Source organism: Gavialis gangeticus, unplaced genomic scaffold (assembly GCF_001723915.1).
Source record: "Gavialis gangeticus isolate Ggan-Ray unplaced genomic scaffold, GavGan_comp1, whole genome shotgun sequence".
NCBI classification, from domain to species: Eukaryota; Metazoa; Chordata; order Crocodylia; family Gavialidae; genus Gavialis; species Gavialis gangeticus.
This window is the reverse complement of record NW_017728992.1, coordinates 60,575,205-60,601,384: the sequence shown is the minus strand read 5'-3', so window position 1 is coordinate 60,601,384 and position 26,180 is coordinate 60,575,205. Positions and strand designations below refer to the sequence as shown.

General features: G+C 51.1%; 1 protein-coding gene across 1 annotated transcript; it reads right to left on the bottom strand.

Moving 5' to 3' along the window:
- Positions 1–1,228: 1,228 nt before the first annotated feature.
- LOC109298538 lies at positions 1,229–24,900 on the bottom strand. Its single transcript, XM_019518681.1, has 12 exons — positions 24,406–24,900; positions 23,913–24,025; positions 23,455–23,577; positions 22,993–23,075; positions 22,496–22,601; positions 22,299–22,394; positions 21,694–21,801; positions 21,122–21,257; positions 20,685–20,785; positions 19,919–20,065; positions 5,818–5,990; positions 1,229–1,385 (listed from the first exon to the last, which is right to left on the bottom strand). The coding sequence occupies exons 1-12, from the start codon at positions 24,791–24,793 to the stop codon at positions 1,229–1,231; spliced, it is 1,731 nt and encodes a 576-aa protein (XP_019374226.1). The 5' UTR covers positions 24,794–24,900.
- Between the last annotated feature and the right edge of the window lie 1,280 nt (positions 24,901–26,180).

The following is a 26,180-nucleotide window of genomic DNA, read 5'->3' as shown; positions in this document are numbered from 1 at the left end:
TAGACCTCAACTCTCTAGGTCTTGGCTTACTTCCTCTGGCTGCTATCTTCAGCTCTAAGCCTCTTATCCTGGCCTTGGCTTCTTGGCAGCAGTTGCATGGCTGGGGACTTATCTCCCCCACACCTAGATTCTGGACCCCTGACCCTCCAGCCTCAAAGGGATTAACCGCCCCAGCCTTCCCAGCCCTCACCTCTTTTTCTTTCTCTGGCCCTAAAGGGGATTAAAACTCACAGGGCACTTTAAGGTACAGCAATGGGACTTCCAAACCTTCCTTCAAAGCTGCTCCCGTTGCTTCAGTTCCTACTAACCTGGCTCCAAATACTACTCCTCTGGGCACTCACAATTAACTCAGTCACATGAACTTCAATCTTCCTCCTTCTGGGCCCAGTCAAAGAGGAATAAATACATAAAACTCCTCTACTCTTACAACTCAGGGGTCCCCCTTACCATTCTTCCAGGTACTGCCATGAAGGGTGTGAGAGCTCTGCCTCCTTCCTGGCCAGAACTAGCATGATCTCTCTAGCCTGAGGACCAGTCTTTTCTTCGTGCAAGCCCTACCCTTTCTAGCCAGCACAACGTATTGCCCAGCGGTTGCCCAGCTGGATCACAGTGGTTGCTCACTAGTCCCTGCAGCCCTGCCAGTTGCCTGCCCTTTGACTGTAATCTCTGCTTAAATCAGTCCCCCTAGGGCAGGGCTACTGGCAACCGCAGGCACCTTGTGTCTTCCCCTTTTTGCTGCTCCCCCCCCCCCCCTGTGCTTCTTCCTAGTGGCCCTTGCAGCTGTCTTTTCTTCTCTGGAGCCCTTAACCCTCAGCCACAAAAACCCTTGCCCCAGTCTTCTCCCAGGAACAGGACAAGGATTCCCTGTTCCAAAGACTAGGCCAGGATGAATTCCCAAACTCCTCTTTGTTCAGTTATTTTCCTCAAGACATTGGCTTGCATTACTCAGATAATCCAGTTCATGCCTGGGGTTAGGTGTCTCACTTTCCTTGATCAAAATGTATCTAGCTAAGCATATACCTGCCTTGGAGATACTGAGGTCCTTGGAGATCCTGGCAAGTCAGCCAGCTTCCCCTCAGTGGGTGATCAGCTGTAAGGAGGTGCCGGGCTTTGCTTGCCCAAAGTTTGTTAGGAGTCAGAGTTTGGATGAGTGCAGGGCCAGGTTTGGCAGTGCTCTGCACCTACCATGAAGGCCACACTATCAAAAAGCCCAGCCCCCTTGAGGCACCTAAAGGACTAGGTTTTCCTTGGTTCTCAGCATCCAGCGGTATCCACTGTGGCACTCAGCAGTCAGAGCAGTTTGACGCTCCCTTAGGCCAGGGACCTCATAAAACCAGTGAGTTTGTAGTTCCAGTTCTTTTATTATCCATGTGGAAAGCTTCTCACTACAACAAACACAACAATTACAGAGATAAAGAACAAACACAAAATCAAACATCTGGTCTTCCTTCCATCGCTGCAGGAGCAACACAGGCCCTGTGCTTTTTCTGAAACACCACTCTCTTCTACACCCCCAGCTTCTCTTCCTGGGAGCTTATAACTTCCTTGGAGCCAACCCACCACCTTTGTCAGCTTAGCCCATGTTCTTAAGGAGGGATGCTATTATCCCCTGAACCTGCAGCCCCTGAGCCCTGCACCTCAGTACATGAGTTTTCCCCAGCCCTATACTGGAGCCTAAAGCAGAGTGAAAAGTTTACTTTCCATATCACCTTGTGCTGCTGCATAGGGGTTTGTTCTAATGCAGTTGTGTGGGGCTGGGGGTGCAATCACCACTTCCCTTGAGTGCCCCACTCTAGAACAGGGGTGGCCAAACTGCAACTCGTATGCAGTTTAAATGTGGCTCTTGAAGAAAGAGGCATAATGAAATAAAACATTCTGTGTCTGTCGGGACAAAGCCGAAGCAGCTTCCTGGGGAAGCTTCTGGTTCTGGAGTGAGTTAGTGGACTTGGGTGAGTGGCTTGTGCTCAGTCAGGAGTGCCAGCTTAGTCACTCTTTCCCAGCTTCCAGGCAGGAAAAACAAATTTACCCCTGGGGTGTGGGAGACATGGGGCATAGCCCCTCTTGTGCCCATCTCACAGATCTCAGGGGCCACCCTCACCACAGAGCTGTTGGCTAGCCTGGGATGAGTCTCCTTCAGTCTCATCAGCTGAAGGTCTGCCAGTTTGCATAGATATGCATTTGAGCAGGAGCTTGCAGCTGGGTCTCTCGCATCCCAGTGGAGTGCCCCAACCACCACCTAGAAAGCATTTGCCTTTCTTAGGTGGCTTCTCACCTTCACTTTTTCTTTTTTTCCCTCTCGATTAAACCTGGAAAAACAGCCCAGGGCTGAGGTTTTTTCTCCCTTTAGTAGCTTCTTTGAAATGGGACATGATTCCCACTCCCAAAAGTTTCACATTTAAACTTGCATTTTCCAATGATACATGATTTCGGTACCAGCTCTAATTATTATATTCCCCATGTTTAAAAGTCTGGGTTTCTGCTGAGGGCTGGAATGTCAGTGTTTGTTAATCCTTGGGATTGTCATCTTTGGTTTTCTCTTTCTTTATATATTAGGACCTTGGATTTGAATCTGGGATAGAAGAGCAATGCCTACTTTTATCGGAAGATGAAACTTCTATCTTTACTGTTTTATAACCACTTTTACATATTGACATTACACACTATACAGAGAGAACTCCATTGGCTTTTTCCCTCTCTGTCTTCGGCTGTAGAAGGCTGCTGCACTTAGCCAGGTGCAGGAAGTCATGCAGCTTAGAGAACAGAGGCCATATTGCTCAGTTTATGTCCCAGTGCTGCAAAGGAAGGCAAAAAAACCCCCAGTAAGCCAGTGCCATATATGAGGGAGGAAGGGGAGGGAGGATTTCTTCCTGGCAGCTTGCAAGAGCCCTGAGGCACAGGACTGCCAAATACCACCAACCATACCAAAGCTACCTTTGATACTTGAACCTGGGAGCACAAACTCATGCGCCTGCTCTTTGCCAACACCACTTTACTTGGAAGAGATTTTTTTCAATTCTCCACCTTTAGTAGCTTGCCAAGCTACTCCTTTTGTTACCATGGAAATTTTTGAGCCAGCTTATAAATAGTTAAAGTGATGTAATGACTGAAGTTGAGCACACACAACAGTAACTTTCAGAAGAAGCCTCCAGAACAGAAGTGGGCAAAATACAGCCTACCAGGTGACTGGATCCAGCCTGTGGCTGCTCCCACAGTGCTTTTCATGGGGCCATGCCTAGCCTGCTCACACTGGGGCAGCCTGCATCAGGTTCCCAACAGGCTGGGCCCTGGCCAGCATTCAGATTCTGGTGGGGCTGTTCCTGGTGCAGCTGCAGCCAGGTGCTGCTCTGCACCCCCACCTCCAGTTGCAGCTTCTGCTTCTGATTTTGCCCCTCCTGCGCCACACCATGCCGTGCCGTGCTGTGCCGGGTGAGCAGTTTCAGCCATGTGGCTCCTACCCCAGTGCGCAGTGCTCTGGTTTCAGTTACCAGCTGCCTTATGGCAGCTGGAAGTTGAAGCCAGAGCCCTGTGCTCCTGAGGCGGGAGCAAGAGGAAGAGCTGCTGGTAGAGATAGAGGACACAGAACAGCACTCAACCAGTTGCAGCTGCACCGGGAACAGCCCTCTGGAAGCTGCTCCTGCTGCACTGCGCCATGCCACATCACGCCACACTGTTCTAGATGGGCAAGTGAACAGCTTCAGCCAAGTGGCTCCTGCCCTAGTGCTGGGGCTCTGGCTTCAGCTCCCAGCCACCTTCCCAGGAACTGAAGCCAGAGTCTCACATGGTGGACAGGAGCAGGAGCAGCATCCGGCAGGTATTACTGCAGCCAGCCGGGTGCTGGTCTGTGCCCACACCTCCAGCAGCAGCTCCTCCTCCTTCAAGGAAATTTTTGAGCCAGGTTATAAAGCAAGAGTCTCCTGCATTGCACCGCTCCTGGCAGGCACGTGGGGCTCCAGCCCTAGATCCCGGAACTGGAGGCAGGGGATGCAGAGCAGCACCAGGCCAGATTGTGGGCACCAGCGGGAGTGTGGTGTAGGCTGACCCATCGCGAGCAGGCAGGGCTTGGCCCCATGTGAAGTGCCACAGGGGCAGCGTGGACCACACTGCCTGGGGGGAGCTCTGTTTCACGCACCCCCCGCCTCCCTCCCTTCACCCACAGCAGGCTCCTGGGACCTAGCATCCTGGCAGCCCCACCTCCACGCGTGCGTGCGCGCACACACACACACACACACGAGCAACACCGTACACTCCTCCCCACACCCCCCCCATACTTTGGTACCGTATTGCATCAGTATTACTGTGTGTATTTCCCATTCTGTACCTGCCTTGTCATTATCACCCTTTGTCCTTTTTATTTTTGTTTTCCTGTTGTTCCTAAAGAAATCCCTTTTATGTTTTTGAACCCTTAATCTAGTTTCAGTGTGCATCTCTAATACACCAACAAAAGTCAAGGCAGACATCCCAGCCTGCAGTGCCCAAGGGACACCAGTGCTGCTGGTCAACCTGATTTAACCTTAAACTTCCTATCCATGTGAAACAAAATGTATCTCCTAGCCGGTCCAGGTCCCAGGATTTGGCTTGTTGCACTCTGGGGAGAAGTTGAAATCTCTGAGACGGACACTCTTGTGGGAGCTGATGTTATCCTGAAGGTTCTTTCTACAGGCACCTCGCTGAAAAGGTGGGCAATGATCAATTATGCACATTCTTACATGTAAGGCTCCTAAACTGGATGGAATTGGGCACGGGCTGTTTTTCTGCCTTGTGCTTGAGGCATGTGCAATTGCCTATGGTTATAGCAGTCAGCTGGGCTGAGGGAAATGAGGTTTCCAGTCCCTTCAGTTTCCAGGGAAGGAACACACACTGGTGGTGCACATCTCTCCGCAGAGGTGAATAGTTTTAGCCCCTGATAGGAACCCACTCCACGTTAACCTTTGTCCTGATAGCAGGGGTGTTCTCCTCAGAGGGGGAAATGAAGCTTTGAATCTCCACAAGCGCATCTTCTCTGTTGTACCAGATGAGCACTCTCATCTCTGAGCTAATGGACAAAGAAAAGCCTCCTTTCCCTTATAGACCAGCAGGTGAGAAATGTCTAATTCAGCAAGGGGCTGGACTATGTCAACAGTGGACATAATCTGGAGTGGAGGACAGGTCAAAACAAAACAGGATTTCCTCAGTCTTCACCTTGGTCAAAATGTATGCACCAGAACAGACAGAAGGCAGATGCTCAGCATAGAAAACTTCAGCTCAAACAGGTCAAGGTTGATAAAAGTCTTAGTAATAGAAACCAGGTGTTAGGATGGGAAACAGGGAGCAACCTTAATACAGTGATTCCACCCCACCCCAGGACACTCAGCTGCTTCCCTCTGTGACAGTGGGGAGCTCTATGAACTCCTGCTGCAGAGAAAAGCAACGATCTTTGTACACAAGCCCACGTGCCCCATACAGGGCCAGAGCAAGCTGTTTAGAACAAGGGCAGGCAATTGTTTTGGGCGGAGGGCCACTTACTGAGTTTTCGCAAGCCATCAAGGGCCACATGACAGGCAGCTGGGGACAGATAAATATTAATTTTCTGAAGTTTTTAGGGGCCCTGCAAGCCGGATAGAACGGTCTGGCAGGCTGCATCCAGCCCCCGGGTCGCATTTCACCCACCTCTGGTCTAAAATCAGGGAATAGGGCAAAGGAGCCTTCCCAGGATGGGAGGGGAAGGGAACAGGGGCCCCTGGAGAGTTAAGGCCAGAATATGAGGCTCTGGAGACAGAGTAGATTGCTTCCCACACAGGAAGGTTTCTGTCTATGCCAGGATGCTCTAATTTCCCTCACCAAAGCCTGTTTCCACAAAGGCAGAGGACACAGGGTGGATGGGGCTGCTGCAGAGAGGAGGGGATCCTTGAGGCACTCTCCAGATGACTGTGCCTCTGCAGCTCTTTGGGCTGCTGACGGAAGCATTTCAGGATCAGGAGCTTCCTCAGTACCCTGACGGGAGTTTTCTTCTCCTGCAAGGGCACACAAATGAGTCAGGGACTCCAGGGCCACCAGGGACAGTTGGGTAATGACACTGGAGCCAGCAGAATCCCAGACCTGCCCAAAACCATGTCTACCAGAGTGTTCATGTCAACCCTGCCCCATCCCCCTACTAAGATAGCTCTCTTCTGCCCCACTACCCAGAAACCACCCCTCCTACTGCAGCCTGAGTTCCTACCCTGCTCCCTCATTCCTTTCAGAGAGATCTCTTTCTCTCATGCATCCAGGGAAGCAGCTCAGGCCTCATGAACAGGGAAACAGCCCCTGACATGGAAGGAGTTGGGAGCTGCTTAGACTTCCTGGGACACTCAGCCTAGGCAACGGTCCCTGCCAACCGAGGGTTTGGAAGCTCCACCCTTTGGGGATGTTTCCAAACACACTGACAATGGTGTTGGACAGCCCCAGAGAAGGCATCACCACATTTGGTGTCAGGGTTTTCCACCCACAGCTGCTCCCGCCTGGCCAGAAATGGGAAGCAGGCTGTGGCATGCTTCATGCCATTCATTTGCCCTGGAGGGTTGGCACACTGCTAGGCAGAGTCTCGCAGTCCCTCTGGCTGTGTGCTTCGTTTTCCTCTTTGATCCTTGGCCTCAAGGGGTCCCACCTCTCAGGAGTTTCTGCAGTTTCTGGGCACTTCAGTTGATGCCGCTAGATCGGGGCAGGCAATTATTTTGGGTAGAGGGCCACTTACTGAGTTTTGCCAAGCCATCGAGCGCCGCATGACAAGCAGCCAGGGGCAGATAAATATTAATTTTCTAAATTTTTTAGAGGCCCCACAGGCCAGACAGAACGGTCTGGCAGGCCACATCCGGCCCCCAGGCCACATTTTGCCCACCCCTGCGCTCTATGGCTCTGTGCTGTACCTGAAAGGGGACTCTGAAATGGTATTAAGTGACTTGTTGGACTGCCCTGTTTTGCACTGCCCGTTCCCCTACAAGCAAATGAAAGTACTTGTTTCTCCTGCATGCTTCCCTATTACCTCTGCCCTTGCTCCCTCCCAGGGATAACTGGCCCTCCCTGATTTACCTTTGCAGGTCCTTGACAACCAGGAAAAAACTTTTGCAGGCCTAAGGAGGACCGCTGTCCCTCACTGCTGCTCTCACACTCTTCTAAAGAGGCCCTCTTTCTCTACCTTTTCTTACCCCTTTCCTTTTTTCTAGACAAGGCCTGTGCCTATGTTCTGCACTCTCAGTACATCTCACATCATTTGCTTTAACAACTCCTGTTGTTCCATCTGCACTGGTGGTATGCCACGTCATCCATCCTAGCTGGTGTCCTGGGGGGGATGAACCAAGCCCCAGTGTCACGGTTGGCCGGGGTGGCAGATTGAACACGAAGCAGGCGGGTTTTCTGGCGAGGAGATCTGAGACACGAGAATCGGTGGGTTATGAAATGAGGTGGTTTATTAACTTACGCTTGTGAGGCATAGGTGATGATGTGTCTTCCATTACAGTAAATAAACATAAACAACAAAGGGGTCTGTTGGCCCACAAGGCTAACAAGCCCTTGCTTTCTACCCCATGAAGGATAGGGGCGGCCGCCTGTTAGTTAGTCTTAGGGCTGGTCAACAGCTCATGATATGGAACACAAACACACTGTAACTCGTGGAACCGCTGATTATCGTCGTGACGCCAGTCCCAATTGGTGAGACGCGAAGAGAAGCTGTGGCTTCAGGTGTTGGTGAAAAGGATCCAAATCGTGGTCAAGTTGAATGTCAAATAGCCAAAAATCAATAGAGGAATCGAAATCGGAAAACCAATACGAGGAGTGAAACTCCGGGAGAGGAACTGGGAAGTCTCTCTCCTTGTCACAGTCCCTACTAAATAGCAACTTCTGTGTAGGAAGCAGACTGCTCCCTTCCCCTCACACTCTCCAAACTTCCACCTGCAATACCTCACACCATCAACTCTCTCAATACACACACCTCCTCCACCTAACGCCTCCAACACCAAACGCCCACCACAAGGTGGGGGCTCACTAGCCTTTATAAGAATTTGTCATCCAATCAAATTGCTTTCTGCAGAGAAATTTCTAGTCTAATTACATCAGGCCAGCTTTCTTCTGAGCATGCGTTAGTCAGAGGCTATACACGATCTGAGCCTGTGCGAACTAGAAACTAGGTCATGGCTGATTGACAGACCTAGGGGTCGAACAAGGGGCAGGCTCTGACTGTACTATCGAATCAAGCTAACTCTCAGCATTGGCAGCACTCATATTAAAATTCTGCTCTGACAGCTGGATGGGGGACCTGGAGCAGGAAGCATTTGGCAGTCTGGAATTGCCAGAGCAGGTAAAGATGGTCTGAATCAGAAATAAAATACAAAAAGTTTAAGTACAAACAGTTCCTCTGATATCCCATTCAGGGCTTTGCTTCCAAAGTGTGCTTGGGGTCCCGTGTTCTGCTCCTGCAGATAGTAGAAATGTTAGTAACCCCAGGCTTACATGAGAAAAAGACCCTGGCTTCCCTTCCAGCTTCATAACCACCTGAGCCTCGGGCTGTTTTGTCTCATTACCTGATCCTCAGCTGCTTGTGCAGGTGAAAGATGACAGGAAAGAAATCCTCCTCTGGAACAGACTCTCCTGGGACTCTCCAACAATCACCAAGAACCTCACTAGCAACAAGAAAAGGTGTCTTTCATTCACACAGATTGGCATGAAATAGTTGCATCTACTGACTATGGGGCAAATAATGAAGTGCCATCAGTGAGGGAGTGTTGAATCTGAGCAGCGCCTCAGTGGGTATGAATGTTAGGAACTGTCTAATAAAAAGGTAGCATTTTGGAACCAAGAATTCTAGTTTTTGTATCATTAGTGCGTAGTTACACTGGTGAGTCTGAGGAAGTGATAGGAAAGAGGAGGAAGGGATATGAGCATTTCTTAGGAGAAACTGCATCCTTTTGGGCTATAACTTTGTAACCTAAGTTGTGATGGTGCCTATGCTTGGGGCATGGCCCTCTACCTAGGTCCTTTTCAGCATATATTAACATTTTATAGAAGAAGGACATTGGCTGCCACAGTTCCCCTGCTTTACCTGTGTCAGTTTCAGGCATTAGGACTGTGTTGTGTCAGGATTGCCAACAGTCTTATGTAGAGCTTAGGTAATGGCTTGCATGGGATGGTTTAAATGGGGATGATCCTACATGAGTCAGCGGTTTGGACTAGATGGCCTCTGGAGCTCCCTTCCAGCCCTTCCAACTCTATGAGTGGCAGCAGCCTTGGAGGGGCTCTCCTCCTGTTGTTGAAGACAGAGGGAACCTCTTGAGGGTTCGATCAGGTACATCAGAACCATGTTTGTGCTTCAGTTTGACCCTTTTTAAAACGGAAGACAAAGAACTATAGTGGGTAGGTAGGCTGGGCAGTGTTTGGTTTTCTCCTTCCTCTCCTTCAAAATGAAAAAACACAGGTAGGATTGGATCAGTATCCCATGCACACGGTTACTATCACACGTGCAATTTCGCATCATCACCAGACACATCAGGTCCAGAAAAGAATAGGCAATAAGAATTGGAAATGTAAATAAAATAGCTTGGATGGGGCCAGCTGAGGCTCTTAAGGTAGCTCCTCGCTAATACTCCACCTGTCTTTCATCTCCCTTAGCTGCATTTTAACTATCCAGGACCTGTTTCTTCTGTTACTGGGCCTTGCCACTGAATTCACCTGTTGCCACCAACTTTTGCTCCAGAATTTAAATGTTCTCAAGTAAAGTATGTGAGACACTCAAAAGAGTCCCGTGGGAAGCTTTCAGAATATGAACTGAGCAAAACCCAAAGGAGCATTCCCTTCCAGAGCCTGCAGGCAGCCTCAAACAATAGTTGGGGAAGGTTGAAACCAGAACATTCATGTCACAAAATGTTAACAAAGATGTCAGTTCCAATTTTAACAATGCTAGTTACTTCATTACTGAATGTTCCAGATGAAATAAACAGTGAGCATGCCAATCCCAAGGCTTCTTCCATGCTTCTCCAGGTGCCAAAGGCCTTAAACTGTGAAATCGTTCAGCTATCCCCTTAAAGACTTGTGTAATGCAGTCAGACATTGTGGATGCAAACATGTACAACATACCAAGTGTGAGAAATGCATAATATCAATACAGCTTCATATGAAAGCTAACACCACAGGGGCTGCATTCTTGATTGTATTCCTTACTTCTTTATTTAAATATATTGGAAAATACCATTAAAAAAAATCTCCAATGACTCCATAGACTTGCCAATGCTTCCACCGAATGCTACAGAATTCCTTGTGACCTGAGGAAGGGCATTTTGTGGTGAAAGCTTATCTACTACACAGTTGGTCCAATAAAAAATAATTACCATATACATCCTGTATTTGGCATATTCCTTAGACCATCATGGCTATGTAACCCGGGCGGTACTCCAAGAGGTACCCCCTCTCTAATCGAAGGGATCAAAGCAGGTGCACAAGCGCTGTGAGGGGTATAGGGACTCTCCTCCCCCTATAGAGCAGATCCAGACCACCAGTGGGGACTTAACCATATACCTTTTAATTAGAGAATAGTACTGGGAACATAACCAGTATAAACCAGGGGGTATAGGGGACACTCCAAAGCCCCAAGCAGGCAGGATTCAACAAAGGTTAGACACTTACAATCCTAGACATATTCATCCGCTTGACAACAGACAGGGTGAACAAAACATAAAACACAAACAGCAGAACAAACAATACTGGTTGGCGAAATATAAAAGGCACAAAATGTCAAATAACAAGGAATATAGGACCTAGGTACCTGGAGGGGGGAGAAAGGAGGAAAACACAATGACCCCTTTCCACTGCAACAAGGATTTCTCCCTGTTACTTCACTCACCCCAACTGGGACTCAAATTCAGATCTCCCACATGGTAGGCAGACACTGTACTACACAGCCACCAGTGCTGGTGCTGCTTTAAGCTGCTAGTGGTCTTGACCTTCCTGGAGCCCTGGCCTCATGTCGTGCTGCCTGGCCTCTTATTGGAAGAGCTGGAAGCAGAGCTGGGAACCTCTCAGGTCACTGCTCAGATGCTTGCTGGAGCTGGGGAGCCTCTTGTAGGGGATCCTGGAGCCTAGCAGGGAGCCTTTCCTGCCCGTCGCACTGCTGAGGGTCCAACTGCTGCTTGCAGGTCCCATGCTTTCAGGCTCTTCTGGGGCAACTGTTCCTGCCCTGCTGGCCCAGCTCTTTGCCAGCTCTTTGAGACTCCTTCCTTGTGGTCCCTCCCTGGTCTCTCCTGGGGCCTGATTGGTGAGGAAAGGGAATCCCCAAGTCCTCCAATCATCTTTTACCTTTTCAAAACCTCTGGGCTAAGTCACTACCAGCTAGCCCATCACAGCTACAATGAGACCACCACCAAATTCATGGACCTTAGAATCACAGAAAGCAGGACTGGAAGGGAGCTGTAAGATCATCAAGTCCTATTCCCTGCCATCCGCAGGAGGTAATTGGGCTCAAATGAGCTCAACAAGGTATTTGTTCAGCCTCCTCTTAAAGACCGCCAGAGATGGCAACTGCACCACCTCTGCTGGAAGTGTGTTCCAGGTTTCAATTAACCGTATGGAAAAGAAGTTTTTCCTTATGTCCAGTCAAAACTTTTCCTTAACTAACTTTTGTCCATTGGTCCATGTCTTCCCCGAGGGGGGAGCTTTTCTGAAAAGTTGTTCTCCTAGATCCTGGTGTTCTCCCTTGACATATTTGGAGGCGGCTAGCAAGTCACCTCCCAGCCTTCTTTTGCTCAGTCTGAACAAACCCAGATCCCAAACTGTCTCCTCATAGGACCTGTCCCCCAGGCCCTTGATCATGCAGGTGGCCCTTCCCTTCACCCTTTTGAGCTTTTCACACACCACCTTTGGTACTCACTAGATATGTCTGTGTGTGCCCCTGACTTCACATTTGGTACTGTGCAGTCATTTAGTACTTGCTAAAGTACTGCACAGTCGTGGTGGCACCTGGTTATTTTTAGATGCTACATCGCCATAGTAATGAACTAGGGCAACGTAGCTTGGTGCTATGGCGACGTAGCACTAGCGTCACAGTTTACATCCGCTGACACTACAATGCTGTAGTGATGAACTACATCACTGTACCTTGTCACCATGGCAACATAGCATCTCAAGTAGATGCACCCACTGCCTGCAGGGAAGATAGCATCAGGAGCTAGAGTCATTATGACTCCCATTTGGGTGTCCTGTACGTGTTAAATAAACTATGGGTGCTTCTACATGTGACGGGGGTATAATTCCCACGGTCTTATTCTATACCCCACTAACGTGAAATGGTGGGTTTTTAATCCCAATCCTTTTTTTTCCCTTTGTTGGAGCCAGAGCCAGTGCCTGCCTGTGGCCAGGCCATGTGGCCCCTGAGCTGTGGGGGCCCCAGTCCTTTCCTCCACAGTGGCATCACCCCTTGGGGCCACCTGTGTGGGCTGCTAGGGGGCCAGGTGCTGCCCCAGCTCAGAGGCAGCACCTGGCCCAATCCAACTCTTCTCCAACTCCAAGCTGGGGCAGCACCTGGCCTGCTAGCAGTCCACCCAGGCAGCCCCAGCAGCCTTCACTAGGCTTCTCCTTCTTCTACTTTCTCCTCATGGACTCCTTTCTCTCAAACGCCCACACAGTCCTCATCTGGCATCATGCTCCCAAACACCTGTCTTGGGGGTCTCTGGCCAACTGATGCCTTTAAAGTCAGAGCTGAGAGAGCCTGGGTGCAGTGCCACCACTGGTCCCTGGGGCCTGAGGGGCTCTTCAGGACACAGCACAGGTGCTCGGACCTCACTGACACCACATGCTCCCCCTACCCCCACCTACATAATGAACCCACAAGCCTTCATTAAGCCCACCACACCCCGGGCTGGGGGATGTTGGTGCAGCCAGCACCAGCAGCACCCAGGACACCCAGAAGGCAGAGGGAGTGTGCCTGAGCAGGGCCCCACCACAGCAGCCTCCAAGCAAAGCCTCCCTTTCCTGCACACTGCAGGACAGGGGAGCGGATGGGCTCCAGGAGAAAAGGTCTCAGTGGGGAAAGGGGAAGGGAAGGGCACCTGCCACCAGACACCAGGGTGGGCACTGCCAGGCCCAAGTGTGAAGAAGGGGCACATGTTTAAAGGACTTAATATGTCACTAATTCCTAATGTCTTGAAAGAGCAGAGCAGGAAAAGAGTAGCCTGGGCCTAATTAAGGCAAGTGCTTCATGGATCAAATGTCAAATATTGTATGAAATAGTCCGCAATTTTTTCCATGAACTTGGAGAGAAAAGATAAATGTTTCATTTCTCCCTCAAACGCATGGAAGGAATTGGAAAAATTGCATCCTGATTTAAAATCGAGAGAGAGAATGGCAGTTTCCTGAAGTGAAATTTGTATGTCTTTATTTATTTATTATTTCTTTTGTTCTGAGGTATTGTTGTAGTGAGATACTGCTGCAGGGGTCCAGAGCCCACTGAGGCAGCAGCTTCTCCTCCATTTTGTGCGATGCTGAGAGGCAGCTTCCCCTCCATTTCGTGAGGCCACTGAGCAAGCAGCTTCCCCTCCACCTGAAAAGCATTCACAACCCCCGTTACTGAAGAGGATGACTCTGGGGCTAATTACCTGGGAAGAAGCCAAATCCAGGATTTCTTTACTTTAATTATACAAGGACTCTTTAATTAGGTGTCATAAGTCAGTTATATGTATACTGAAGGCCACTTTAAATCTTTTAACAGTTAGTAGATAGATTGTTGTTTCCTGAAGGCTGAGGTGCTCAAGAGGTTGGCTATAGAGTAACATTGTTTTTACCTCTAGACATTTCAGGACAGGCATTCAGGAAAGTATATGCCATTTCATGACATGACATTATTACCACTTGCTTTACAGCTTTGGTTAGTGGATTTTAATGTCTTAGTGAAGTTAGTAATATCAATACATGGTGGATGGTGCAATAACAATCTGTTTTAACTATTTAGTGTGTGGAGTGGTGAGTGTGGTCGTGTTAGTTGAAGCCATCAGGGAACTGGAGGTGACCAAGCAGTGAGATATTGCTCTGGGGGTTTCTTTGCTACGTCTTGTCTTTGTTATGTCTTGTCCGTCTTTGTCCCCAGGAGCTTGGCAACTTCATTCGATGGACAATGGGGATAACTAATGACAATGACTACCATGTCAAGCAATGGGAAAGCATTGAATGAGCCCACCAAAGGGATGGAAGTGCTCAGACTGTTACAAGCTGTGGACACTCAGATTGCCTTGTTACAAGAAGTGCATTTAAAAGCTGACGATGATTATAGGCGAAATAAGTGATGGGTAGGGTATCTATTCTACACTTCATGCAATACTTGAAGCAGACGTATAGCTATATTAATTCACAGACAGATCGCTTTCAAATTAATTAAGAAATGGGTTAATTCTGAGGGGAGGTTGGTACCAAAAAGAGTAGTGGAGATGCTATCTTTTTCTCGTACAGTACCAATACGTCAGCAGCAAAGTCCAAACTTTTGGGTGGTGGTTGGAAATACATATTGGAAATGATGCTTGAAAAATCAGTTCCTGTTAATAGAGTTGCTTGCCTTTTTCTCATTCTATCATATTCATGTTTGCTAGATGGACTTCTTAGTCTTCTAGACATTTTAAATTTTCTTTCCTGAAATCTTATTCCAAAATTTTAAAATTTTCTATTATAATGCCATGCTTATTCTGCCTGTCAATAATCATTGTGATTGGCTGCCAAGAATCAATAGTCTACTGCAATCTATAACTGGCAAGGATGGTGCATGGGGTACTGGAAAGCCCCTGCAGTGCATGTGTTACTTGTTTTGGTGTGGTTTCTTTGGTGCGTTTCTCTGAAGGCATAAATGGAATCTAGAGTTTTACTTCTGTTCAAATATTGCAGTAAGATCCCCAGGGATGTAAATTAAAATAATAATAATTCAAAACTAGATCAAAGCAACAAAACCTTTGCTATTAAATTTTTATTGCAAAATTATTACTTGAAATACAGGATTTTAGGATATTCACTGACTGAATACTTTAACGAAATCAAATCTTTTAACCCTTCAAAAGGCTACATAAAGCTGTCCAGGTGTAAACACAGGTTTAGGAATACAAATACATAATTTGTCTGACCTTGTGACTTGGTTATAGTCATAGAATAAGAGGGCCCTTGTACATGTGACTAAGGGCTCTTGCATACATGAGGAAATAGCCCCTTTTACTGGTTTCATTTCCCATTTTTAAGCATTTAATTGCATAACAGGAAGGCTTAACATGTGGAGCCTACCACCCAATCTCATTACTGAATGTTGATAACCAGTTTCTCACAACATTATGAGCTCTAAGACGTAGTAAGGTGATTCCATTCTTGATACATGCTGTTCAGGCAGGTTTTATAAATGGTACTTTGGCCTTGGATAGTTTATGCAACTACCTGACTCACCAGCAGCTCTTCTTTCACTACATGCTGAAAAACCATTTGACAAGATTGATTGCAAATATATGCTCTTAATTTTACAAAACTTTGGTTTTGGTGAGAAATCCATAAACTGGATATCAATTTTAGCCAGAGCTCCCTCCCAGCAGGATCCCCAAATGGTGTGATTTCACCTTCCTTCTGCTTGGAAGGAGGCATGCGTCAGGGATGGCCTATTTCTCCACTCTTACTCAGTTTAGCATTGGAGCCTCTGGCAGCAGCTATTAGACAATCAAGTTACATTGAGGGGATCAAATCCATTTACATGCAGATAATATCCTAGTCCTTTTGAAAAACCTAGGAAATTCATTATCTCACCTCTCAGCTCTCTTTGAGTCAGTTTGGTGCCTATAAATGTGCTGGTTTGCATTGTAATGAGAATGCTCCAGCATGGCCTCACAGTCACCTGTATCAGCCCACACACATTTAAAAATGAGGCCCCTTTCTAAATCCACATTTAAAAATGTGGCCATTTCTAAACCCATGGGGCCTTAGTGCACATGACTGCAAAGTGTTTTAATATAGTGGTTCTCCAGGAACCGCTTTAATTAAAACTGCCCCTGGCCCCCTCCCCAAGCACATGTATAGGCATCCTGTGTCTTTAACCATATACGCTGAGCAGTCTACGAATGGCCTCAGATAACTGGAGAAAAAGAGAAATAGATACTATAAAATCTATCATTAAGGATGGTTGCCTTGCTCTGTGCACATTTTACAACACCGTCATTTAGAGCGTTTTTATAGCACTCTAAACTTACAGCGCTCTTAAACATGACAGACGTACAGTGTTTGGTGAGGGGATCCTCTGAGCTTCTCTGCAGAGAACTTTCCAGATTTAGAGGTGGGGGGTGCTCCGCAGCCTCCTGGAGCTTTTCTATTGGTCAAATATTTGACATCAGCGTAGAAAAGTTATTTTAAGCGTGGTAGCTTGTTAAACTGTCATGAAATACAGGGTTCCAAATTCAGTACCCATTTTTAAAGTGCGGTAAAGCCACGTGCTTTTGTTAAATGACAGCAATAAAGCACTTTAAATGGCAAAGAACCAACGATTGTCCACAGCCTGGGATAGCATCTGAAAACCCCTTTGTAAAACTTTTACTTCATTGCCTTAAGGTGCAGACAGAAGTGACAATTCTTGCCTGATCGGGCCCCTGAAAGTGCTCTGCAGCCATGACCAAGCACAAGTGCACAGCTGCAGAGCGCTTTCAAAGGGCCTGATCCTGTGCAAATTAGACCCTTCATTGCATGAGGGTTCAGATGGAGACGCTCCAAAATGGAGCACCCTCCCTAACTTTTGTCTGCGCTGCCTCCCAGCCTTGCTGCTGTTTGCAGAAGGGGAGGGGAAATGGAACAGAGGGAGTTTGGTATGGGGGTTTTTCAGGCGATGCTAGAGGATGGGGCAGGTGGATCGGAGCCCCCCTGGGGTGTGGGGGCTCTATTCCAACCCCCCAGCCTCCAGCACTGGCTGGGAAACCCCTGAATGATGTTCTTCTGCTCCCTTTCCCCACTCCCATTAAGAAAACCATGCCAGGTCTGGAAGGGGGGGAGGGGCGTTGTGACGGAAGAGCGGCTGAGGGCTCGCAGCCGGCCTAAACAACAGCTGGATTCCCCAATCTCTGAGACCCAACAGTGAACTTCTGTTGGGTCTAGGACATCATTGTAACATATGGCACTTGCTGCAAAACACCATGAGTGAAAACAAGGGTCTGGTCTTCTGTTCGCACCTCATAAGATTTTTAATGAAAGGATTGTTGGTTTGGAGAAAATTGATTGTTTCAAGGAAATGGTAAACTCCCAGTGTACCTGCATTCTCAGGATGGTTAAAGAACTTCTGCATGTTGCATAAATGGAAAAGATGACATATGCAAATAGACATAACTGGGCTCCGCATGAAGTAATAGGGTGCAATATGAATCTTCTCTTAAGTTTTTAAGTTGATTTCTTTTGTGGTTTGGTATCCCTGAAAAGCTAGATATCTATTTCTTTGTTAGCTGTATATAATGTGAAGCTCTCCCCTTCCTCTAGTCTCTCCTAAACATATAGCCTGTATGCTTCATTATCTATTTTTGTCATGCTTTCATTCGGCTTTCTTGTTGTACTTTATTCATTAGTTTATATTATGCTGGGGTTCTTTTGGTTTCATTTCATTGTTATAACAGGGAAATTCACCTTATCATTACAAAAGGAAAGCCTGGGCACGTGCCAATGGGTCAGAGTGTGTGGCGGGACACCTATGCGCAAGTCGTGAGGTAAGGGTGAGTGACTGGAGTACGTGACAGGTGAATGTAACAAGTGAATATGAAGATGAGTGGAACTGCTGTGATTGAAAGTGACTGATAGCCTTCCCCTTGGTTTGATTGGCAACAGTGCTATGATTGGAGTTAATAAAGACCCACTGTTGGGCTCTATTGGCATTCAAGGGAGGGGTGAACGCGGGAGTGCGGATCAAGTGTTGGTGTGTGTGTGCAGTTAGTCCTAGAGCAATCCCTTTTATGTTTTTGAACCCTTAATCTAATTTCAGTGCGTCTCTCTAAAACACCAACCAAATTCAAAGGGGTATCCCAACGAGGAAGGAGTCCCCAAGCGACACCGGTGCTGCTGGTCAGTCTGATTGAACCTTAATCCTCCTGTCCACTTGTAACAAGGGGGCATCCTGGGGCCAGTCAAATAGTTGACCCACCCACTTGTCTCGGGGCGAACGTCCCACCTCCCTCACCTGCCACACCCTTGATGATACAGGTGAAATATGATAACATGGCAATAAGCTGCCCATTTACTTGCACTGCATAACAGGAGGGCGTTCCTGCTCACATGTTTCTGGGCTAAGCACCCACCTCTCTTTTCTGCCACACCTTGGTGATACAGAAGGATGGTCTTAATTAAGCGGGAGGCTGTCCATTTCCTGCCCTGATGCCAGGGGACATTATCTGTGGCTCCAAAACCTCCCCTGAACCCCAGTTCATGCCTCGCAGCTGGCATCCCAGTTCTTAGCGTCTCCGGCCCCACCCTGGGCCTCATAATCCTCCAGTCTGGACCCCACCGGTTCCATCCAATCAGGCAGCCTACTCCACCCTCATTCTGAGCTGTCTACCTCCCTGCACTCTTCCGCCTCTCAGGTGTGCCCCCCACCTCGGGACCTTTGTCCAAACAGGCGCTGGCCTCACCTCCAAGGCCAGTTGGAAACCCCAGGCCCTTAGCTCTGGACGTCCCTCGAGGTGGGCCTCTGGCCCTTTTGACCCTTCTGGTCCTGGCCCCAGCATTGACCAGTTAAGGGTGCCTGAAGTCAGGCTTGTGAACATCTAGTCTGCTATCTCACAGGGTCCACCTTCTTGACCCTATTATGGGGTTACCCACCCGGTTGTGGGAGCTGGGGTTATTAAGGCACCCCGACCCACCTTTCACCAGAGTGGTAACTGGCCTGGCATTTCCTTGGGGCCCCCACGCCACTAGGAGCCCCACCAGGCCACCCATCCCTGGCAGGATGCAGTTTTAGGTCGTGCCCAGGACCAAGAGCCTCCTAGCCATCCCCATAAGCTCTTTCCCTTACCGCCTGGTTGTTCCTGCTGCAGCTGAGCGAGGCGCTGTTTCTGCCTCGGCTGGCAGCAGCAGACTGCAGCCTTTACATACTAAGTTTTCAAAATGACTGCTGCCATCGGGCACTTGCTGGATGCCTGACCCAGTCCTTAAAGTGGCAGGCACAAGCAGTGCCCTGCCACCCGCTGATACCAAGGGCTTATATACACAGCTCTGACCTCCCCTACACCGTGTCCCATGCCTCGCAGATGGCATCCGTGGCCTCACACCCAGCCTTCGCTTGCATCAGGATGGATGGGGCTGCTGCAGAGACGAGGGGATCCTTGAGGCACTCTCCAGATGACTGTGCCTCTGCAGCTCTTTGGGCTGCTGACGGAAGCATTTCAGGATCAGGAGCTTCCTCAGTACCCTGATGGGAATTTCCTTCCCCATTATTCCTTGTAGAGAGATCTCTTTCTCTCATGCATGCAAGGAAGCAGCTTGGGCCCCCCATGAACCTCTCACCCACCTCTGTCCTCCCAGGTGGTGCAGAGAGGGGCTGGAACTGAGGGGCTTTGGCAGTAGAGGACTCAAAGCAGGAGTGGCCAAGACCTTCTCTGAGGACCCCCGCCTCATGCTGAAGACAGGAGGAGGCAGCCATGTGGAATGGGGCTGTTTGGCAGCCCAAGCTAACTGAATGCTCCCTACTCATGCACAGGTATGACAGGCTGGGGAGCAGCAGTGGACATGCCCCCTTGAGCTGTGGGCTTGGGCTCAGGAAGTCAGTCTTAGTGGCCCATCCCACCCTCTACTTGCAAGCTGCTATTGGAGCAGGTGTGAGGAGGTGGACACTGGGCCAAGTGCAGCAACCTGGGATCCAGTGTCCCATCACGGCACATGGGGGTCACGTGCTACACAGCTCAGTGGGGCGCACGTGACAGAACTTGGCCCCAACCATGCTGCTCACCTCTGCCCCCGTCAGGTGGCCAGCTTGCCCCAGGATGGCATAGAGCAGAACCACCTGGCTCACATGCAGCATGACGTGGTGGATCCCCAGCAGCGCCCTCCCTGCAAACGCTCTCCTCTGGTCTTCGGAGAGAATCTTCCTGAAGGCCTGAAACCCACAGGACACAAGGCATTGGCACATCCCAGAGCCAGGCTCCCCGTCAAGGAACTGGAAATGCGTTGCCCTTCTGATGGGCTGTGAGGAGAGTGAGAACCAGGTTGGAGCCATGGTAGGTCACTCTCCTTGAGAGTCTTTCAAATCCTTCAGCAGATGCAAAGTCCAGATAAGGAGAGGCGGACTCAGGTCTTGTTCCCCTCTCCTGCCCTGGCTTTCTTCCTGCCTTCCACACAGGGCTGTCAAGTAGCCTGGGATGGGAGCTTACAGTGCTGCCTGCAGAAACCCAATGGGGTTTGCCAGCCACAGCTCAGGGTTGCCCAGCTCGGAGCCTCCAGTGTCAGTCAGGGAGGGACAGTGGGATCCTACAGTAACTCCCCCTCCCAGGGGCTTGGTCTCAGGCCACGTCAGTGTGACACCATGCAAGACATACAAACCATGGACACCGCTAGGACTTGGACCTACGACCATGCACCCTAGCCCCTCGCTCTGAGTCTGACAGAGGGTGCAGTGGGCTGAAGGTAGAGCCTTCCTCCTGAAGGCAGGAGGTAGGTATTGCAGGAAAACAGCCCCACTCCCAAGCTGGTGTACAGAATGGGCAGAGCATCCTTACCTCTCCCATTGTGGCCAGATGGATGTAGAGGAGGATTCGGCGGGGCTGGTTCTGGTGCTGACTGATGTGCCACAGCTCCTGTGCCTCTTGGATGTCTTGCCCTAGGGCAGAGAGAGGCTGGTCAGAGCTGTTGTTCTGGCTTCAGAACTGAAAACATGTGAGCGCTCTGATCTGCAGACCCTGGGTTGGTGCCATGGTACAGATGATGTGTAAGAGGGGAACTCCCTGATCTCACTGAAACAGGTGATAGCCCAAGGGTTGCATAACAACCTACAGTCCCTCTCCTGAGCTCAAGGCTACTGCCCCTGCCCTCCCTGAGGCCACTTTGCCTTCACACCTCTGTGAACTCTCCCCCTATGTCACGTTCCCAGCTTGCCGCCCCTGGACAGGCTGATTTTCTCAGGAGATTCCCACAGCTGGACTCCAGGTTTCCATACCCTGCTGATGCAGCAAGATCTTGTAGAGGTGGGAGAGGCCGTCCTTGGCCTGGCGGCTGACCTCCTCCACTGGGTCGCTGATGCACAGACCCAGCAGGGCCACCAGGTCACCCACCTGGGGCACCTTGGGTGAGTTCTAAGGAAAGGCAGAGGAGAGGGGAGTCCATCTATGTCTGACTGGCAATCCCCTCCGGCTCTCGGGGCCGTGCACATCTCCTGGAGCCAGAGAACTCAATCCCTCTGCCTGTCACACAGGAGGGAGCCGATGGTCTAGGAGAGGGGCCCCATAAGGACTTCTTGCACCTGTTGCTCCAGGAGGAGCAGCAGGGCTCCTGAGACAGGCATGAATCTGCCTGGAGCATGCTCTGGCAGCTCCTGTCCTCTACTGAGACAGGGGCTCTTAGCCAGGAGCACAAGCCCTTGAATCAAACACAGCCACTTCCCAGCCCTCACTCTGGCATGCAGGGATCCTTTCTCCAGTCCCACCCTTACTGCTCCCACTGCTATCCCACAGTCTTTTTCGCCAGCCCTGCCTCTGCCTGGAGTCAGGACCTGACACAAGGGTCATTTACCTCAAACTGTGGGAGGAAGGAGACTGCAAAGCAGAGCAGGCTGGTGGTGATCTTGATGGCAGTGGCTCTGTCCCTCTCGTCTTCCAGCTGGAGCCACAAGGTCAAGTGCTGTGGGAGGAAGAAGTCCATGGCAGTGGACACGTGCCCCTGTTGTACCACTGATCCCCACCCCTGCCCCCTCCTGAGTGCTGACCCTTTAAGGCCAGGGTAGAACATCAGCCTCAGGGGGCCAAATGCTTTGGGAGGGGATTGTTGCACCCAGCATGGCCCTGCCCCAAACCCCCTTTCCCAGCCCTGACCCCTCCCTCTGCAGCTCAGAGCTGGTTCTTGTCTCTTCAAGCTGGGACCAGATTCTGGCTCCCTCACCAAAGACAGCAAGACTGGAAGGAGACAAAATCCCAGACCCTGCCAAGTTCCAAAGCCAATATCCAAAGTGGCATCTACCCCTCGCTGGATAATCCCTGAGGGATCGGCATGCTGAACTCGCAGCAGACTCCTGTCTCAAGGAAGGAGCCAGGGACTCTTCTCTGAGGACCAGCTCCTGCAGCGCACAGGCCATTCAAGCTGCCCCCGCCCCAAACCCAGCCTCTCCCCATGGTGCTCACCTGCCCGATGAACTGCAGCCTGGCCAAGCTGGGTGCAGTTGCCAGCAGGCACCTCAGCGTGGCCTCCAGGTACTCCACACTGATCTGCTGCATGCCCTGGAAGAGGACAGAGAGCCAAGAGGGTCAGTGCTGGAAAGCCCTGTGCCATGTCTGCCAGGGGATGGCTGGTGGGACTGTGCGGTGAGAAAAGGAGGTACCTGGATGTGCTGGCTGTTGTACCCTATGGCCATCAGGAAGGTCTTGTGGAGGGTCATGTAGAGGAGGTGCAATTCCAGGGCAGGCTCCAGGGCTGGCTTCAGTTTGCTGTCAGGAAAGAAGAGCTTGTTGGGCTGGGAGTGGCTCTCATGTGGGCAGGTCTGGACAGGGAAATAGGCACCCAGAGGCGAGACTATGAATTGAAACCTCAAGGAAGGCTGAAGTGTGCCAGCACCCAAGGATCAGGGTTGGCCCACTGACCCCTCTGCTGCCCTGCCCACTGATCCTTGACCCTCCTACAGCATCCCCACGGACAGCCTTTTGCTGAAGGCCCTTGTGTCATCACTACAGGGCAACTCAGTACCCAGCGTGGGGAAAGGACACATTCCCACCCCATTGGCAAAGCAGAGGAACTAGTTTAGGTGGGGTCGGGCCAGGGAGCGTATCTCTGGGGCCGAGCAGTGCTGCGGTTAGGGCAGTTGGGCAAAGGACCAAGTACCTGAGGATGCAAACAGCAGCCATGCTGTAGGGCAGGATGGTGCTGGGCTCTTCTTCACACTGGGCCAGCTTGTCAATCAGCACCTGAGAGACACATGGGGAAGTGTGAGAAGGAGACCTCACAGTGCTCCTGGTGCAGCTGGATCCCACCGCCTACCTGGGCCCCCTCTGCCAGTTCCCCCCCACCCACTGAACACAGCTCTCCTCCTCCCTCCCACATGCTCACGGCCCAGCTGGCCACCCAGTTTCCCCACCCGCTCCCACATCTGTCCTCCAGCCCTCTCATTCCCCTACTGCCCTGTACCCATTCACCCCACAATGTCCCCCTTCTCTACTCCCTATTCACACAGCTGCCTTCTCCTCTTCACGCAAGCCCCCAGTCACACACCACTGGGCCAGGGGAGGCCTTTCTTCGCCTGGCTCCTTAACTTGACCCAAAGAGCCAGTGCTCTTTGTAGCTCACCACAATCCTCTCCACAAGTGCCGCTTTGGAGCAGGGCAGCTCCAGGGTGTCCTCGCCCCTCTCCATTGTAGCCAGGCACAGTGTGGGGATGGCACGGAGGAAAGCGAGCCCCGCGTTCACAGTCTACATGCACCGTAAGTTGCATTGGGAAAAGGCAGACTCTTAGGCAGGGACCTGCCTGCCCTCCCAAGGGGAACGTGGGGCTCAGATCTGTTGGTATCCCCTGTTCTCAATGCACGCCTCGTCCTGGGCAAATGGGGTCTGGCACTGGGGTGGGGTCTTTGTGGGGAGGGGTCCCCAGGTTTTTTGAGACATAAGCACCCCTGGCGCGGGTAGCAGCCCATGTGGGCTGCACGTGCCCTTCAGAGGCTGTGGCTCACTGGGTTCCTCCTCCCCAGAGGGCCACATGGTGGGAGGGTGGATGGGCTGGTCCTGGTCCAGCTCTGGGATGTTCCTACCTGGTCCGTGGTCTGGAGGTGCCGTAGGATGACTGAGAGGGCGGCTTCTTCCAGGTAGATGTAATCCTCCCTCCGCTCTTGCTCTGCCTTGTAGAAGGGCAGGATTGTTGTATCTTCAGGGAGAGGGAGAGACTCTGATGCCTGCTGCTGCTGAGGGGAAAGACGGGGCAATGCGGAGGAGAGGTGTGTCCACGTTCCTCCAGCCCAAGAAATGGCAACATGTCTGGCCGAGTGCTGGATGGAGCCTTCTATCCACTGCCTCAGGCCCCACCTGTCTCAGCACCTCAGGGAGGTGCCTGCCCCTTTGGGAGATTGGGGGACCCTCACGTACAAGGCTCCCTCCTCCCACTCCCCACCCAGAACCATGTCTGTGGCTGACACTGGGGGTGAGAGGCCTCCTGTCCCTCAGGATCCCCCAGCCCCATCCCAGAGCGATTCACTGCACTTGGGGGTCACTGTCCTGTTTGCACAGCACGTCTGAGTGTCACCTCACCTCTGATGGTGGCAGCAGGTTGCTGGAGGCCCACAGCCTCCTGGGAGCTGTCACTGTCCTCCCTGGAGGAGCTGGAGCCGAGTGTGAAACAGGGCCTGTCCAGCTCCTGCCCTGGGGAGCCTGTCTTCTCCTCCCAGGCCACGTGTGGAGTGGCCTTCTGCTGGGCTTCAGGAATGGGGTCCTGGCTCCTGTGTGTGGGGCTGGAGCTGCGTGGGGGCTGTGCCTGGCTCTCTTTAGGTGCTGGGCCCTGCCTGCCCAGCTGTATCGTGCGCCACCTCCATCGGGGCCTGACTGGCTCCCTGCTCTTCCGTGGCTGCTGGAGGTGCCCTTCTTCTCCAGGCCATGAGGCAGTGCCACCACCTGCCCTTCGTTGCTGCAGCCTCTGCATGGTGGTGGCCACCCTGCTCCTCCTCTTCAGGCTTCTTGCTGTCCTTCTCCTGTCCTGGGGCCACCCTTGCCATCGTCTTTCTGAAGATCTGCCTCAGCCCCTCCATCCTGACACAGGAACAGAGAGGAGTGTGGGTTCAAAGCTGTCTCTCCCTAGTTGGCTCTCTGCCCGCACCTCGAGCTGGGTGACTCCCCACGTCCCATGCTTTTCTCTCACTATTGGGTGCCAGAGGTTTGCAAGCTGTTGGCTCATGAACAAAGGCCTTCAGTTAGTTTGGGCTAACAACTCCCCCTCCTGCCCTTGCCTGCTCTCCTCATTCAAGTCAGAGGGACTAAACATTGGGACTCAGGATAGACCCTAGGCTGGATCCTGGGACTGCAGTTCGACAGTCCAATGAGAAGTAGGGCACCTTTTCTGGGAGCTGTGAGTGCTCAGCAGCTCCACAGATTTGGGCTCCCCGGGACACGTGGCCGGGGCAGTGGCCCCTGACAAGGGAGGTGTTGGGAACTCCACCCCTTGGGGATGTTTGCAGACACACTGATGATGGTGCTGGAGAGCGGCAGAGGAGATGTCACCACTTCTGGGGTTATGGTTTCCCGCCCACAGCTGCTCCTCCCTGGCCAGAAATGGGAAGGCGACTGGGACAGGCAGCGGACCACTCGCTTGCCCTGGAGGGCTGGCGGACTGCTAGGTAGAGTCTTGCAGTCCCTCTGGCTCGGTTCCTCGCCACTTTCTCTGGTCCTTGGCGTCAAGGGGTCGCGCCTCTCAGGAGTCTCTGCAGCTGCTGGGCACTTCAGTCGATGCAGCTAAGTGGATCTGTCTTGGACCTGGGAGGGGACTCTGTGATGGTATTAGGAGGTTTGTTGGGATATGCCATCTTGCACTGCCCCTTCCCCTACAAACACTTTAAAGGACTTCCCTTTCTCCTGCGGCCCTCCCCCTTCCCTCTTCCCTTGCTCTCTCCCAGGGATAACTGGCCCTCCCTGATTTCCCCTTACAGCCTGCGATGGCAAACCGGGATAAACTTGTGCAGGCCCATTGCCCCTCATGGCTGCTCACGGCCTCTCTTCTCCAAAGGCTCTTCTCCCTCTACCTTTCCTTACCCTGTTCCTTTTTTCAAGACAAGGCCTGTACCCATGTAGTGCACCCTAAATACATCTCACACAATATCTTCTTAACCAACAACTGTTGTTGCCTCTACACTGATGGTGTGCCAGACTCCATGGGTCCTGGCTGGACAGGGGGACATGGAGCAGGAAGACTTTGGCAGCCTGGAGTCACCAGGGCAGGCAGAAATGGTCTGAATCAAAAATAAAATTCACAAAGTTAAAGCACAAGCAGTTCCTATCATGTGCTATTCAGGGCTTGGCCTCCAGAGTGAGTTGCA

What these genes read in the sequence shown, in the direction of transcription:
- LOC109298538 (XM_019518681.1), bottom strand. Translation starts at nt 24,793, where the DNA reads ATGCAGAGGCTGCAGCAACGAAGGGCAGGTGGTGGCACTGCCTCATGG. An exon ending in GCCACCTGACGGGGGCAGAG is followed by an intron (nt 5,991 to 19,918) that starts GTGAGCAGCATG and finishes GTGCCCTTGCAG; the next exon opens with GAGAAGAAAACTCCCGTCAG. An exon ending in CTTTGTGGAAACAGGCTTTG is followed by an intron (nt 1,386 to 5,817) that starts GTGAGGGAAATT and finishes TGTTTGTTGTAG; the next exon opens with TGAGAAGCTTTCCACATGGA.